A 19044-nucleotide genomic window follows, 5' to 3' on the forward strand; every position below is an offset into this window, starting at 1 on the left:
ACGGGAACCATGGTTACTATTAAAAATGATGATGGTACTGACGGGGTCCCTCGAGTTGCTATTGTGAAAACTACAAAAGGTCTTATCAATAGACCTTAAGTTGAATTATGTCCTCTTCCTGATTCCGATAACCAGTTCAGAAATTGAGCTTAGTATTTTCAGAGTGGTGGGAAATTGTTCATTACCGAATATTACATTTTTATTTCTTTTCTTTTATTATTTTTGTTTTACACTTGTAAATATGATTCAGGTTGCATTTACAATTTATGCGATCAAATAATTTAAATTATTGTTTTCGAGAACCTTACTTTGATGAAATCCTACTACTTATTCCTACTTTTCAAATCTACTCATGCCAATCCTGTCCTTTTTTTTGTTTCCCCGAATTGGTCGTTCCGAAATATATTCAAGGGGAGGAGCAGAAAGACGAAAAACCTTCTTCGTCGTGATCGGGTGTAAAAACTGTAATACAATTACGTCGTGGTGCGAACCCACAAAGTTACATGTGCGATTTTTCCTTGTCTACTAAAGAACTATCACTCCAACAATACATCCTTCTTCCATACTACATCAAACAAGATGAGTTAACTTATTCATGTTGTAATTGATTTTTTATTCGTACTTTCACGCAAAGTTTGAGATCAAAACAAATTTTAGTTGTGAATCTGTGTCCCTATTTCATACACCGCTTTAAAATCGTTAATATTATGTACATGTATGAACACTTTTGATTTTTCATTTTAAACAAGCCTATGGTTTGCCACTTCCTTGAGTACTATGTCCGATTAAAAAACTCCTTTATATATATATATATATATATATATATATATATATATATATATATATATATATATATATATATATATATATATATATATATATATACAGGGTGTCCCTGGACTTCCTCTTTTCCTCTCGGGAATGTATAGATGGGGTCAAAATATCACCAGTACTTCATATAACATTTTTTCCTAAAATCCTTCGTTACCAAGTAACGGGCCCTCGAAGTTACAAAATTAAAAATGTTTTTCTTTGATAACTTTTCAAGTGAATATTGAAAATCATTCAAATTTTGGTAATTGAATAAACAATTGTTGAATTAACGTTATCATTATTATTTCTGCTTTGATAATTATTCATTTCAAATAATGGTGGACGAGCGGGTTTGATGTCGTCGAGTAGAACTATATTTTTATCAAGACTCGTTGCTCCGATCGACTTTCCACACGAGTACTTTTATTCATAAAATTGTACAAGTAACCTTATTTTGTTGAAAAATATTGAAAAATATCTGTCATTTCAAAGTTTTGGGGTGTGGACCATCGGGGGTAGTCAGTTCCTGACTTTGTAGCAAAACAACTGACTCCTGCATGAAAGCTCATCGACGGAATTCATTTGTTCAGTCAATTATCAAAATTTGGATGATTTTGAATATTCACTTGAAAAGTTATCAAAGAAAAACATTTTTCATTTTGTAACTTCGAGGGCTCGTAACTTGGTTACGAAGACTTTTAGGAAAAAAAATTATATGAAGTACTGGTGATATTTTGACCCCATCTATACATTCCCGAGAGGAAAAGGAGAAGTCCAGGGACACTCTGTATATGTTTTAGAACAATCCATAAGAAATTTTGTATACTAAATTGGATTTTTGTTTATTTGAAATTGGAGCTTTTACTTTACTGTATAATTTAGACATAAGGGCGACTGTAGACGAAATGTTAATTCTTGTGCATTAACAGAACATGTTAATTCGGAGGATCATAAAATGAATTTTGAAAATTAAAATATTTTAGATAGAGAAACCAATACAACGAAAAGAATATTTTTGGAAATAATACATATTAATAACGAAGAACATTCAATGAATAAACGAACTGATATTGATAGTCTTAGCAAAATTTACATGTACCTACTGAAATATTATAAAGAAAATAAAAAATCTAGTAATTCGAGTATCATTCAGAATTTTCCCACTTGACATTGTCAGCCAAAATTTTTATCAACTGTTATTTATTAATGTTTTTCTATCTGTTTTTGAACCATTTTATATTTTATTTTATATTTATTACTCTTTGATCATTCCCATATTGATTTCAATTTAAGAGCCACCGGTATACAGCTGTTTCAGCCTATTGGGCATCGTCAGTACCGGGCAGGCGGTCCTCGATTGAAGACAAAATGAGAAAAAACCAAGAAAGTACTTGATAAAAATAGCTGCGTAAACGCAAGCGAAACATAAGTGGAACCACCTATTGGTGTGACACCCAAGTCAACTTGCCAAGTTTTTATGTCAGTGTTGGTGGTTTGACCAATCAATATATATCTATTGCTATGTGGGATGGCAATTCGTTGTCGACTTTCTTCTCCATTGTGAAAGTGATGGTAGGTCTTACGCGGTTGATGTGTTTCACGAAGGCGTCTAGTTCGGTGTTCTAATGGTTCCATATTATGAAGGTGTCGTCAACGTATCTCAACCAGAGATGAGCTTTCTTGTGGGCTTCTTCAATGGCCAGAGTTTCAAACCACTCCATATATGTATTTATTATTATATTATATTTTATTATTATTTTATTATATTTATTATTATATTATATATTATATTATATTATATATATATATATATATATATATATATATATATATATATATATATATATATATATATATATATATATATATGTTGGCTATGACTGGTGAAAATGGCGATCCCATTGGTAGTACCTCATGTTGTGTAAAGAATTCGTTCTTCAGTCGGAAATAACAGATCCGTACACAGAATCCTAGCAGTTCTATAATCACTTCTATAGGTAAAATCATTCTATCTTTCTGGTTACCGTCTTCGGACAGCTTCCTCTGTATGATTGGAGTGCTTCTTCGACCGGAACGTTGGTTTAAAGGCTTTACACGTCGAAACTGATTAGTTGATCTTCATGTGTGACTTCAATTGCCCCTAGTAGTTTGAAAAATGCCTTGAATTCTTCACAATAGACGATGGTTTTCCTTGTAATGGTTGAATTATGGAAGTGAAAATCTAGGCAAGTTTCAAGTAGCCGAATCTAATTGTCTAGATTTTTATTTTTTTGTAGTTTTGTACAATTTGTTCCATTTTTTACTTGTAATTTGTTTCACTATTATTCCATTTCAGATTTTTTTTGCTCAATATAATTATTATTTTCAGCTATTCGTTAATAATCTTCTTCTTCAATTTTCCACTTCTTTTTTAGTTCTTTCATGGATTTCAAATCATTTTATATAATATCAGACAATAGAAGTCCGAACTAATACTACAATAGTACTAGTCAAGTCCTGTCATTTCATACCCTTATCAGATAATTCAGAAAGCACTTGCTACATGGATAGCATTTTACAAGTGTTGTTCATGACGAAGAATTTCAAGAACGAGGTTTTTACGATGAACGAGAATGTTTCCTACAATGGATCCTCATTCTAGTTTTGGCCTGAGTCGATGAATTGAATGATGTGGTAGTTGAAAGTCACTTGTTTAACAAAATTGAGTTCCCTAACTCCTGATATTATCAGTTCTCTTCAACTGAATGTTATCAACGTGGTAAGAAAATTACAGTGTAATTGAATTTCAACTGAATGTCACAATTTTACATTGGATACATTCGAATGGAGGCGGTTCTTGGAACACGAAAAAATCAATGTGCTTTTGCAGAAAGTTGCAGTCATCTGAACTGTTTACAGATGTATTCAGTTTCGAATTATCAGCAAACATCAATCTTCTGCAGTTCAATGAGCTTCACATATCGTTAATAAATAAACAAAAGACAATAATGGAACAAGATTATATTCTTGCGGGACTCCGCTAGTAGCGAAATACATATTTGAAGAAGAGCCGTGATAATATATCTGATCGCGTTCAGTAAGGAATGATTCCAAAAGATGGCAATGAATTTTATTAAAACCCAGGCAAGAGCGCTTGCGGATGAGTAATTTATGACTGCTCGTATCGAATGCTGTAGACAAGTCTGTGTACATCACATTGACTTGCCCTCTACTGTCTAACGATTCACATAAAAATCGAACAAAAACAGCTATATTACTGATAGTGGATCAGGTATTTTGAAACCATGTTAATGATTGGATATCATATATCGAGAGGACCAGTAGATTCGATTATCCTCGATTGTTTCTAGACGTTTGGCAAACTTATTGGGGATTGAGATTGGTGTGTAACTACTGATTTAATTTCGATTTTGAGCTTAATGTGTTAGACCAACTCAGCAGTTTTCCAAATTTCAGAAAAAAAAAGAACGTTTTCGAGAAAAGGTTTAAAATAATTGGTAGGAGGTTAATTGATATTCTCAAGCACTCTTTCGAAAGAAATGAAGGAATTTCGTCTGAACCTAGCTTCTAATATTTCCATATAATATGTTACTTGTTCCACACTAACATATATAAAAATTTTCTCAAGGATAAAACATAAGCACTGCAAAAAAATCCTTGAGGTGCTCTAAGAGCGGTGTCTGTGCGGAAATAGCCATTCACTTTGGATTTGAATCGTTGAGAAAACGTTCTCAGGTAGTTTATTCCACATAAACGCAGTTCTCCGAATGAAAGAGTTTTTAAACAGTGGAGTTTGAGGTGTACTGAGTTGAAGCTCAAATCGACGAGGAGCAACAGCCCGTCGCGTATTTCTGCTATGTATCGCTCTTGATATAATCAAATGTGCCAAGTCACTTGAAACCCTTCCGTGAGAGAAGATAGACAAATCTCCAACCTTTTTTTGATGTTCCAGGTCGGTAGCAGGTCGGTTCTACGTGGGTGCTTCATTTACTCACTCAATCGACCACTGAGTGAGTCGGAGGTTCAAGCCGCAGGCTAAACGTTCGATTCTCATTGGCTATCGTCCAATACGTGTTAGGAATCACACGTTAAAAGGTGATACCTTGAAGTCCTTAGCATCCACGAGTTTTGATTTCTGAGGGTTGTCGTTTGAGGGGTGCAACAACTGTTTAACGGAAAACAATTTTTCGAACATATTTCAAATATCGAGTTGCAAAATATGTTTGTGTCTACAGTCAGTCGGATGGCTTTTTTTCTGGTTGAAATCCAGCAGCTACAGGGTATGCTCAGAGGTGGAACTCCATACATGGGAACATTACTTCAAAGAAGATCTTATTTGAGATTCATAAAACATCAAAAGTTGCAAAGGTATGTACAGTTTTCTGGTTCGGAACAGTCTTCCAAGCTTTTGAGAAACAGCCTATACAATTCCAGCGACATGATTGTGCCAAGACATATTATTGGTGTCAATTTTAAGCACAAGCAAACTAATCGAAGCAGAAAATGGAATTGTCTGTTCTGACATTATTATATCTGGTTGAGAGACATTTATCTTTCTGTGAAAAAAATATGCCTGGGTTTTCGTGGCAATGAATTGAAACTTGTTACTTTAACCCCAATTCGAAATCACCTCTATATCTTCATTGAGCAGCCGAAGTCCTGAAATCCAAATGGAATGACAAGACAGGTGTGATATCGTCAGCAAATCAATATTTTGGATTCTTGTTGGAATACAATAAAAAAAGACATTATGGATCCCTGGGGAACACCAGCGTTGATGATAAAAGTATTCGAGAGATATCCATCGACGTCTACTTGCAGGAAACGTTCTGTCACTTGTATTTCATCTCACTATTATTCCATTTCAGGTTTTTTCGTCTAATATAATTGTTATTTTCAGCTATTCTTTTTTAATTCTTCTTTTTTATGTTCTTTCAGCGATTTCAAATCTATTTATGTAATATGTAAGTCTGAACTAATGAAATTCATCATGAAACATTGTCGATCACTCCCAAACAAACAATCGATAGTTATTTATCACCAAATTCAACACTTTGTTATATTCATTCAAAACGCGGTTACATACCGCGTTTTGAATGAATATACCGAAAAATGAAAATAAATCTATGATTGTGAAAGTTCTTCTAGCATCCTTAACACCAACAATGAAGTTTGTGCACTTGAAATATTTTTCACTCTAAAAGAGTAACGAAAGAAATATAATTTTTGGGAAAGAAAGGTTTACGCTTTCTACTTCTCAATAATTATACAATCAACGTAGAAACCATCCAAAGAGAGGAAGAAAGCAATTGATTCAAAACCAAACTTTTGACAAAGATGCAGAGAAGTAACTTTCAGACACAAACTGAAAATAAACGTCCTCTCAAACAACTACTTTCATATAAACATTGAATTACACGAAAAAAAAAATACTTTCGTTACAATTATTATTATATGAACATTGAATAATACAAAAGACACTTTTTTCTATTCAGTTTGTATTCCAAACATTCGTTGTGGAATTGTATCAGATATCATTCACAGACTAGCTATACAATATAATATGTGATAGAGGGGAACATTTCATTTGTATGAAACACTCTCACTGCCAATGGTGGATATTCGCTGTTTCGGAAAAATACTCATGTCTTAACATTAAAAGATGAAGCACTCAGTTCATCCAGTTTGTGTCTGAAAGTTACTTATTTGCATGATCTACACATCTTTGTGAAGAGTTAATTCCTAAAATGAATGCTTTCTTGCTTTCTTAAGAAGATTCCCATATTTTTCTAACGATGATGGAGAAGTAGAAATCCAAAACCATACTTTCTCAAGAATCGATCTCTTCCAATAACATACCTTTTTCAGTTAAAAAATATACATGATTTGTTTGATAGATACTGATTTTTTATTTATATTAGGGAATTTATTTTCTCCCTATTTGAATTTCAATTCAATTTCAATTATTCATGGAGTTAATGCATTTCTTGAAAGTCTTCAGAATAAACCGTGCAAGGTTTCACGAAATTATTACTATTGTTATCAGTTTGCACATTCGCTATCTAGCTAGCTTTCACCAACCAATTGGTTCCTAGGTATTTAATTTGAATTTTTATCAATGAAACGATGAGGGAAAATCAAAAGTTGTTGATGAAACACATGCTGAAATGATTATTTATCATATATTCGAATATATATAATGACTTCACATTTCATGTTATTGATACATTTCATTCAAGTCACACATTCTTTTGCTTTGGTATTTATGTCGATGAGTACATCGCTGAGTTGTTTCTTCAAATTATTGAGGCCACAGTCAAATTGTAAGCATCCCTTCGGAGTAATTTTCTCGATAACTTCTTTTTGTTTGTAGTAAACGTTTACGTGGTAGGTTCCAAGGAAAGATTTCCACAATTCAAAGTAGATGGTGCTTGCGAAGTATGGGACGTGAGGTTCATAATATGCACCTAAAGCCGAGAGTATTTGAGCAATGTTGATGTCGTGAGCGCTGTACATCCTGAAGAATTGAGCACTGGAAGAATTGTTCCGCATTTTTTCGAAATGTTCTATAACTTCGTTGAGGAATGTTCCAGCACCTGAAATATGATAAAGAGCGAAACCAAAATTATTCTGATATAAATGAAAGAATGGAGAATAAAAAATAATTTTTCATAAGTCCTCTTTGATTTCAAAGTCAGTTAGTTTTCAAGTATTTTGAGAGTGAAACCCTATCATCTTTCTTCTGAAACTTTCATTCGAATTAAGTTATCAGAAAAAGTTGATGAAGTTGATGAATTATTGGAATGAAATCAATTGTTCTATACCAAATAACTATGTTCAAAGAATGATCATGTGGAAATATGAAAATTGAAGGTGGAAAAAGCAAACTTCACTAAAACTCTGAAGTGGAAATATTACAAAATGGAATTTAAGATTACTGATCATGAAGAAATAATGAGATCAACAAAAATATATCAGGCGAATTCCATATTGGAACTTATTTTAGAAAAAAATCTTTTGGGTTCCATCTCCATATGGGTTAGAAGAAGGAAGAAAAATGCGTAGAATGAACTTCATGAAGATATGTAAATCATGCCTTGAAGTTTCTTTCAGTAAGAAACTGGAACAAAAAACGTTTTCGAAACAATTACTTTTTCCCATTCAGTAGAAACTGAAAGAGAATGAGAAGTTTTTGTCCGATTTGATGTCACGTTTTTTTGTAGCTTCATATCTCATGAATATTCATCCATGTGCCATGTTATACACTATACATTTGCCAACGACAATGTTGATGAACACGCTGTTCCAGGTTGGTTGGCGAAATTTTGCTCAGGAGATTTCAGCCTCGAAGATGAGCGCCGAAGTTACCGACAAATAGTAATCTAGGACAAGGATCCGAGGGCCCTGGTGGAGACTGATGGGTCAGTCTCCAAATGGTGGGTGGAATGGCGACAAAACTGGGCGGTAGCTCCCATGCGGTTTTTGATGATTTGAAACGTGTTGGTGAGGTCAAAAAGTTCGAAAAGTGGGTGCCCCACGATTTGAGCGATCGACAGAAATGGTCACGTTTCGAAGTCTGTTCTTTTTTGCTCTTCCGCAACTAAAAGGATCATTTTATATATCGAATCAGGACAGTGGTTGGATACAAATAAGACACCTGGGCACTTACCAGAGTTGAAAACCCATCAAAAAACACCATGGTTACCGTATGGTGGTCAGAGGCTGGTGTGATTCACTATTACTTCCTGCAACCAGGCCAAACCATCACAGCAGAGACATATTGTGAGGAAATCGACGAAATGTACCGAGCATTGCGTCAGCAGCAGCCGACAATAGTTAACAGACGATGTCCGATTCTGCTTCACGACAACGTTTCACAAATCACCGTAAGAAAGTCGAACGCATTGAGATTCAAATTTCTACCCCCCAGCATACCTCCCAAACCGCCCGCCAATTGTCTACTACTTTTTCAAGCACTTCAATGAATTTTCCACCGGTGGAACCAACGCCGATCAGGAGAAGTCGAAAATGGCCTTCGTCGATTTCATCGAAACACTAGCACACAATTTCCATGATGACAGAATTAGTCGACTCGCGTTACGTTGGCAAGAATACACGGTTTCGAATGTCACCTGATTCGTTCAAATTGAATAAATATTAACTGAGATATTACAGTTTGAAGTTGATTCATAAAACGGACGAAACTTTTTAAACAATCCAGTACTACAGTCATGTATTGATAGATGTCGTGAAAAGTCTTTGAAATGGAGTGAGGAATCATGATTAGTTCAAATCAAAACACACTCCAAATCACATATCATGCTATCGAGAATTCCAAAATAAGACAAAACCCAGAAACAAGGGTTGACGCATTCAGAACAACTCTCAGTAGTATTCTTTATGAATTATTGGAATGAAATCAATTGTTCTATACGAAATAACTATGTTCAAGGAATGATCATGTGGAAATATGAAAAAAACTTTAACTGAAAGTGTAAAGTGGAAATATAACAAAACAAAATTGAAGATTACTAATCATGAAGAAATAATGAGATCAACACAAGAATATCAGGCGAATTCCATATTGGAACTTATTTTGGGAAAAAAACATTTTGGGTCCATCTTCTATGCATGATTTACATATCTTTATGGGGGATTTTTACTGTAGTTATTTCCCTTCTTCTCTCCTTCGGAAATTTCCTACATTTTTTTTTTCATGATGGGGAAGTAGAAAGCCGAAACGCTCTTTACCAAAAACTAATCTTTTCTAGAAGTAGCCCCTTTCCAATTCGAGAGGTACTTTGTATTGCATCAAGTCACTTACTGAGACGTGCCAGTTTGGTGCTATAACCATAACTTTGGTACAAGTATCCTGCTAAAGTGCTTATTGGTTCCGGAAAAACTGCTTCTGTCCATGACGGTAAGGTATAGCCAAACTCGTTTTCAATAAAAAGGCTGTCAAATATTGACGAAACTCCACTCACAGATGTTACATTTTCGCCACTATGCTCTGTAAGGTAGGCGTACAAATCCCTGTACTCCTCATCGATATCTTTATAGAAAGTTTCGTTCACTAAAACGCTGTTCAGTTCTTCGAAATAAGCTTCACATTTGGGTAATGAAAGTATGATATTCGGATCTGAAGGATGAATAGGAATAGGACTCCAAGCGATATCCGGATTCCATTGTTCTGTCGGTGTTGGGGGAAACAGACCTAAGACGTTACATTGGGCTGACATATGAGTCCTATCAACATCGGTTGTTTGAATATGGAGGAAGTCACTGGAGTATGCGCTTGGTAAACTCGCATTATATCTTTCACGTGTATATCGGCCTAGTCTGAAGTGTTGTGTCTTTCCGGTCTGAAATGAATCTGAGTATTAATAATAATTTCTAAACAATCCTAAACATTCCGTTTTTCAGAAATTTCGTGAAACACGAATAGTTGTGCTAGGAATCGCAAGTTAGAAGGTAAGACCTCCTTGATTCTCAGCTCGCAAAAGTTCCGGAGGTTGTCGTTCGTAAGGGGACGAAAGCTGGTTAACGTTTAAATGAATTTCCAAAAACAAATTCCGAAGGTTTTGTTGAGTCTTCGGAGGAAATTAAGACCCTTCAGTTGCTGAAAAATTCGGTAACGAAGATTGAGTTGACTATGAGGAGTTGGTTTCATTATGAAAGTTGTTGCCAAAAAATATGCAGAACCTGCCTGCAAAATTCACTTGAAAAATAAAGGAAATACTGTTTTCAGAAGAAACTTTCTAGAACAATTTCACAGATTCTTCATCAAAACTTTACCATTGACGAAAATACCTAGTTATATGTAGATAATCATTCACGAGACTCGTGTGAGTTAAAACTCAACGAGTTTTTACCTTTTAACGAGCGATTCCTAGACCTATTCATAGTTACTTGAAGTGAGTTACTTTTCACGTCACTTCACATTCAAATGTTTTCAAAAAATGTTGAAAATTATGTATTTTATATTTTCACAATAATATTTTTTTAATAAATTGATGAATATAGCCGTTACTACACTTCGTGGTAAGAGATCATCATGAAAAATGAGAAATGAAACTGCAGTCTCGTTCTATAAGGACATTTTCAAACTATTACGATGAACTTAAAAATAATTGATAATATTAGCCCTTATATCACAACACTACTGTAGGTAATAACATAGGTACTTAACTTAATTGAGTACCTGAATTTTGTTAACCTGTGACAATATGGGTACGCTAATTTGTAAGCGGTGAGTGAACTAGATCTATTTGATCATTTATAAATCCTCATTATACCTGTACCAAAATTGAATATAGTTTATATTCAGATCTGAATTCACTAAGTGGTCTCGGAGCTGTTCATAAATATGTCTTCTAAAAGTGTACTAAGGGATGAGCCTATTGGAAAACCTGAATTCTGTTTACGAAATTTGTTGTTGAACTGTAAGTAACTCTGGTCTAATCTAATATATCTGAAATGAGATTGTACGGTATGTTGAAGAACATACTCTTTACATCGAATGAAACTAAAATTGAATGATGTGCCGTAGTTTTGTTACTTATTTTCTCTACTGAAATCAGCAAATTCCTAATGCTGTGACGTGGGACAAAATTCGTAATGTTTTTGAATTACTTATTTGGAACTATTTCAACTTCTCTCACCTAACGCTTCATATACAAAGCTACTGGTCTTTTGGGGTTATCTTCTTCATGTATTTTTTTCCGTTCGATAAGATAACTAGGAATGTGTCTTAACAAGTTATTGAAAAATATTAACAATTTTGTCCCATGTCATAGCATTGAAAATTCCTGACTTTAGAGGAGAAAATAACTGACCAAGCCACACCATATAATTCACAATTCAACAACAAATTTTATAAACAAGATTCAAAGTTTACCAATGGGCTCATCCCTTAGTCCACTTTCAGCAGACCTATTCATGAACAGCTTAGAGACCAACTTGGGTTAAAAGCATATTCATTTTTAGTGATAACAGTCATCACCCACTTTCAGCAGACCTATTCATGAACAGCTTAGAGATCACTGTAGTAAACTCCAACTTGAGTTAAAAGCATATTCATTTTTAGTGATAACAGTCATCACCCGAAGACGATTGTGGATACTTACAATCGAAACGTTGTGAAGTGACTTGGCTTGAAATCTTTTAATTTTCGGTTTTTTTTTTCATTGTTCAATTTTCAATTGTTGCTTGTATTTTCATTTTATTTTAATTCCTTTTCAGGGTTTTTTGCTTAATATAATCGTTATTTTCAGCTATTTACTTTTATTTTATTGATTTTTATAGAGATTTCAAATCATTTCATTCAAAACCCAAACGTTCCCAAATGTGATCATTCAGTTATCAGATTGCAAAAATGTATGATAATATCCCTTCTGAATTGGAAAAATCGAGTCAAAATTGTTTCAAAGTAACATTTAAGACATTAGTGTCAAAATCAGCACAATTACAGGTAAAATATATGATGGAATTGGCTGATATTTGATGAATATCCATAACTAATGTAGGTATTCAAAGAACACTTTATTGTGAGATTTTCACTAAACCTTTTTACAAAAGCGCAACACGTGTTTCGCCATACATTGGCTTTAAAGACACACCCGAAGAAGCTTGTCATGTGTTGCGTCTTTGTAAAACTTTTTAGTGGAAATCTCACAACAAAGTATTTTTTGAATACAGCAGGTGAAATGTGAAATATATAATTTACTACCAATGTATAAGTGCATACATCCATAATTGATGTTAGGTGAAATAAGGTACGGACTACAAACTCTGATAGTGAAGACAGATCAAGGTTGAGTGGAAGAACAAGTCATCGGTGATATTTTTGCTGAATGAATTGAACTTTGCCATTCATTTTTATTATTTAATTTCTAGATAAAAATGATAAGAAATCATTATTATTATCATATAAGACGATGGAAGTCCGAAATTCAGTTCGAAATTGTCCTGATAGGACGAATCTGCAGCAACTTCAGTGGTAAAACAGTTTAATTTTTCAAACTACTATTTTTCAGTTCCTGTGGATATTTGAACATCTCTACATAACCTATTTCAAATTATTCAAATATATCTGTAACTACAGATCCACGACTGGATTTTCAAGAGCAAAATATGATTTTCGAAATTACAACTCCACACTTACATTTGTGAGTTGTCCTGGTGCTACTGGCCAATATTCAGAAGCTGAATAAGGATCATTGGCATAGTGAGTTATTGGAGTTCTTTGGCCATGACGATATACCTGTGAAAAAAATTAAAAAGGTAAAACAATCAAAATAAAATCACCTGACTTCAATAAAGTTCCATTGATGTGCTTGTGCTCATTTAGGAACAAACTCTACCTGAACTACAGAAATCAAAGTGGATGTTGCCAAAATTGGTGTGATGAGAGTCACAAGGAGGACTAGAATATTAACTAGCATGATAACTGTTGAATTCAAATCACTTCTACAGCAGACTCCACAACTGTCTCAATTTTTTTTTGTTATATTTATATGATTTCGAACATGGTGTGTGGAGTCATATAAAAAAGATCGTATCAGGATTAATATTCATAAACTGCCAGTAATCAATTAGGATCTTTTAATTTTGTCAAATATTATCAAAGAGATTAGCCACTTTTATTATTTCCATAAATCATTTTCGACATCATAAATTTTTCAGACAATATGCGTTCAGTTTTTGGTTTGATTTGATGAACATGGAGATATAACTTCGTTTTATATGTTCATTTCAATGATTCATGTGGTATGTTATATTCTACTTGCACTGTTGTAAGCAAAAAATTCAATCTATTCGAACTCAGTTAGTTTCACCATTGCGATCAACGAAAATACGTTGCAATTGTGAAGCAATACGTAGCAATAGTTCGAAACCAGAATACAAATACAAAGAATTCGTGATCCACCACCTGTCTGGACACACTATAGGTTATAACCTAGTGATGTAAGGCTGTCCTCCGAGTCTTAATCTAATTTAAAAATTTAAATGTCACAATTAAAATTTAGAATTTAAAATCATGTACATTGAAACATATAAATAAAAACAGCACAATAAATAAAATAAAAAGAAGAAATAAAACTGTATTAGCAGGTTCCTATACTGAACACTTTGTAGGTCTAAAAGGTGCACTTTTAATTTTCTTTTAAATATATTTAGAGAGGTAGCATTCTTAATATCCTCCGGTAGTTCGTTGAATGCTTGAACTCCTTTAATGAAAACTGTATTATTTGAATTGACATTACTAGTCTGACGTATATGAAAGTTATTGCGATTTCTTGTATTGTATTCATGATATTCAAAGTTATACTTTAATTTGTCACGTAGATATACAGGAACATCACCAGTTTTAATTTTGAAAATAAATATCAATGCTAAATAACGAAAGTAATTTTTTACTGATAACCATTTTAATGTATTCAACATTAATGTTATATGTGTTCTTCTATCACAAGATAATATTACTCTCATTCCTCTATTTTGAAGTTTCTGAACTCTTCCAATTTCATTTTGGTTTAGTAAGTACAAGATGGTTCCACAATAAGTAAAATGAGGTAAAATCAAGCTATTATACAAAAGTAAAAGCGACCATTGGTTTAAGTGCTTAGATTGCCTACTTATGTAATTAATTTTGAATGCTATTGTTTTAATAATATATGAAGCATGTTCCTTAAAAAATATTCTATTATCTACAATTACACCCAAATATTTAATTTTTCTTACTAACTCAATTTTATCATTTGATATTTTAATATTGTAATTATATTTTTTGAAGTCATGGTACTGCTTCTCATTTCCTATAATCATGAATTTTGTTTTATTTTTATTAATTTTTAACGAGTTGAGGCAGCACCAGTTATATACAGATTTTAGTGTCTCATTTATTACATTATTTATATCAAGCAGATCATTTGATGCATAATATATTAAAGTATCATCTGCAAACAGATGAACAAAGCATCTATCAATTATAAATGAAATATCATCGATATACAATAAAAATAGAAGAGGACCTAACACGCTACCTTGCGGTACACCACACTCGTTTATAATTTCTGAAGATAAAATGTTATTCAATTTTGATTTCTGTTTTCTATTATCTAAATATTCCATCATCCATTTTAAAGCATCATCAATAATACCAAAGCTTTCTAGTTTTCTAATAAGTAAAGAGCGGTTAACAGTTTCAAATGCCCTCTGAAGATCTAAAAAAACAGCACCTGTGATTAATTTATTATTTTGGTTTAGTTTCCACTCATCTAAAACATACTGCAGTGCTGTTTCGCAACTGTGTTTGCCCCTAAATCCTGACTGTACACTACTTAACAAACTATTTTCTTCTAAATATTCAACAAGTTGCCTATAGACTACTTTTTCCAATACTTTCTCAATAGTACAGAGCATATTGATTGGTCTAAGATCAGATGCCTTATTCGAATTAGCAACTTTAGCAATTGTTGTTATAGTTGAAATTTTTAAGATTGATGGAATGGTACTGGTTTCTATAGAAGTATTTATGACATTAATTAAGGGCATTGCAACATTATCAAAACAATTTTTTAAATATTCTGCATTTATATCATCAGGACTTCCTTTATTTGCCAATTCAAAAATAATTTCCTTTAAAGTATCTCTGTTAATTAATTTAAAACTTTTTAAGTAGATATTGTTAGTTCTATTTACAATAGGAAAGTCTGGACCAATATAATCTATATTGTTGACTATTTCTTTGATACTGTCAACGTAATATTTGTTTAAAACCTCGGGCATTTCACATATATCTTTCACAACTTGATTTTCACTCACCTCAATCTTCGTGAATCTAAGTTCTTTATTATTTTTAGGTGTCATTTCCTTCAATATCTTCCACAATTTAACAGAGTTTTGTTTGTTATTTTCAATTTGTTGTTCATAGTATTTACTTTTTTCTCGTCGAATTACTTTAACTGCTAAATTTCTTGTCTGTTTGTATTTCTCTAGATTTGAAGGAGATTTGTTTAAAATATATGCCTGATAACTAATATCCCTAGCTCGGGTAGCTTTTTGAACAGTGTCATTCCACCAATTTTTATACTTGGGAAAAATCTTAATATCTTTTATTGGTGCTACTTCATCTAATATTTTTATAAGCTTTAAATAAAAGTCATTGTATCTTTGATTTATATCTAGTCTATAATTCCATTGTATTTCAGCTAGTTTTTCATTTATTTTAAGATAGTCAATATTTCTACTACGGCTTCTTATAACTACAGGTTCTCTATCATGTAAACTATCATTGGTATAGATCAAAATATTAAAATGTGTACTTATTTTGGGAATCTTTTTAATTTGTATACAGAAGTTTTCCGAATTTGTTAAAACTAGATCTATAATTGAACCACCGTTATCGTTATTAGATGGATGAATAATATCATTGACTATATTCTTTGAACCATTGTCAGAAATAAAATGCTTCAATTTAACACTAGCTGTTGTATCTACCAGCCAATCAATGTTAAAATCACCCGTAACAACTATATTACAGTTATTGTCACATAAATATGTCACTACAATGCTTTCAAAAAAGTCTAGAAATATTGGAATAGATCCATTTGGTGATCGATATAAACTAACCACAATATAACTTACGTTTTTAAACATGAATTTAATCATCATAAGCCAGTACTGCTTTGGTTCACCAAATGACCTATTCCAAACTACATTCACTTGTTTGTCTGCATAAATAATATCCCCTCCAGTATGTCGGCTATCACTGTTAATTCTATAAATATCATAGTTAAATATTGTTATTTCAGAATCAAATATATCATCAGTAAGATGTGTTTCTGACAAACATACCAGCAGAGGTTTTTCGTTTGAAATTAGCGTTGAAATTTCGTCAAAATGATAGGGCAGACTCTGAGCATTCATTGATAAAATAAAACATTGCTTTTTAGTTGTTTTAGTATTTATGTGTTTAAGATACCTAGACCTACCTTCCGAAAATTTTCATCATTATCTTTAACTAGATCTACCATCTGAAAGTTGGTATCATCTTTATTAATTTTTTCCGTCATTGATATATCTTCATTAATTACTACTTTAGTTTTACCTCCTTTTACTTCCTGTGTATTTACAATAATTAAATTACTAACTTTTCTTGGTTTATTAATTTCTTTTAATATTAATCGAGATATATTATAATTGCTTATTTTTCTTACATTATTTTTTGTTATGTTTAAAAATGTCAGTGAATGCTCTCTGTAATGATCTACCGTATACAAAAATTCTGATAACTTTGAATTAAATTTTAATACATACTTGTCACAATACTTACTCGGACTAAGAGGAGATAAAAATATCAAATTTGTATGAGTGCACAATTTTAACTTTTCTTTTATATATTTAAAACTAGGGTATTTTTTGCAAGTGAAATCATTGGTTCCTGCTAATACAACAATAAAATCTTTATAAGTGAAGTTTTGAGATACATTCTCGATATCTTCTATAACCTTATCGAAATGTGCTCCTTGTTTCCATATAGTCTGAACCATAGTACTTTCTTCACAATGTTTCTTCAATTCTCTGCCTATACCCTTTCCCAATTCATCGCTCAATATTAAAATTTTCCTTATGTTCTTGTCTTTTTTATAGATGTTATCTTCTGTATTCTCTGTTACCTTTTCCTTGTCGGACATTTCTTTGTTACCTTCACCCTGGTTTACTTTCAATTTCTGATATGTAGCAATCTCCAATTTAAGACTTTCAATTTTCCGTTCACTAATCTTATTATCCATTTCCAGTGCCTTTATTGCTCCAACCATTTGCTGATTTATGTTAATACATTCTGTCAAATTGGCATTCACTTTTTCTAATTGTGCCTCTTTTTCTTGTAATGCTGTATGAAGTTTATCCTTTAGACATTGTATTTGATTATTCTCGTTATTTAAATCTTTAATTGTTTCACTTTTACCTATTAATAACATTGTAAGGCTTTTCTCTTGCTCAAATACTTCATCTTCAAAGCTCTTGGTATTTTTTTTCAAGCGTTGTATGTATCTGTCTTTTTCTATAATTTCTTTTGAAATATTTTCGATCTGTGTATAAAGTTCCTCCTTTTCCTCTTTAGAGCTCTTTTCTAATTTTTCATATAAAATATCCTTTTCCATTAGTTCATCTTTAAGTTCTTTTATTTTAATAAGTAGTTCATCATAATCGTCACATTTCTTTATATCAGCGTCTTGACATTCTTTAGAACAGTAAATATCGTATCCAGTTAAATAAGATACATTTTTTCTCTTCTCGACACAGCTGTTATGATAAAGTCCATGGCAAATTACGCAACGGTAGCTTTTGAACTCCAAGTTTTTACAACATTTAAATTTTTTGAACTCCATCACCCATACAATCTCCGCTAATGTTAATTAAAACAGGTACGCCACTGGAACTCCATTTTAATTTGGTGTTTGTGTCTTATCACAACAGGTTTTTATTTCCTAGATTGTATTTAGTGAATTTGTTTAAAAAAAGTTTACAATTACTTAAAGTGTGTGTTATTCCTTTCAATTGTAATCAATTTTCAAAAAATATACAAAGTTTTCGAGATATGAAGATTCCGCAACTTTTGATACCAAATTTACCACTTTAAACTAGTTTTTTACCATTGAAAAACACAGTAAACTGGGAGCACAACAAATACGTGGTGTCAGTTACTCGACTAATGGAATAGTTCTCATTCTCATGGAATTTCAATCCCCCTTATTTCCCTAACATGGGCGGAATTTGGGAGGCTAACATAAAATCTTTCAAAACTCATCTCATACGTATCGTTGGCAATCAAATTCTCACATATGAGGAATTCAACACCGTAATCAATCAGATAAAGTTAGCGATGAATTCCAGACCATTGTGTTCTATCAGTACAGACCCTATTGATTTGGCAGTGCTTACACCTGCTCATTTTCTGACATTCTCACTCTTTCAGCTTTACCGGATCCTGATTTATCTCAGTTGACGATCAATCGTCAATTATTACAAAGACTACATCGTGACTTCTGGAAACGATGGCGCCTTGAATACTTATATCCCCTACAACAAAGATATAAATGTACCAAACCATTCGAAACAATTACTACGGGAACCATGGTTGCTATTAAAAATGATAATGGTACTGACGGGGTCCCTCGAGTTGCTATTGTGAAAACTACAAAAGGTCTTATCAATAGACCTTGA

The 19044-nt window shown here is 32.6% G+C and overlaps 1 protein-coding gene across 2 annotated transcripts; it reads right to left on the bottom strand.

The window, feature by feature from the left end:
• Positions 1 to 6976: 6976 nt before the first annotated feature.
• On the bottom strand, positions 6977 to 18467 carry LOC111507822 (prostatic acid phosphatase). Of its 2 annotated transcripts, none has more exons than XM_074185889.1 (4): positions 17325 to 18467; positions 12977 to 13075; positions 9638 to 10175; positions 6977 to 7409 (listed from the first exon to the last, which is right to left on the bottom strand). In XM_074185889.1, the coding sequence occupies exons 1-4, from the start codon at positions 18207 to 18209 to the stop codon at positions 7048 to 7050; spliced, it is 1884 nt and encodes a 627-aa protein (XP_074041990.1). In that variant the 5' UTR covers positions 18210 to 18467; the 3' UTR covers positions 6977 to 7047. The 2 variants fall into 2 exon arrangements, with proteins under 2 accessions (XP_074041990.1, XP_023018946.2); XM_023163178.2 differs by lacking the exon at positions 17325 to 18467 and adding an exon at positions 13176 to 13334.
• Between the last annotated feature and the right edge of the window lie 577 nt (positions 18468 to 19044).

Source organism: Leptinotarsa decemlineata, unplaced genomic scaffold (assembly GCF_025532065.1).
Source record: "Leptinotarsa decemlineata unplaced genomic scaffold, Ldec_3_MD MMD2_tig00078363_RagTag_RagTag, whole genome shotgun sequence".
NCBI lineage: Eukaryota > Metazoa > Arthropoda > Insecta > Coleoptera > Chrysomelidae > Leptinotarsa > Leptinotarsa decemlineata.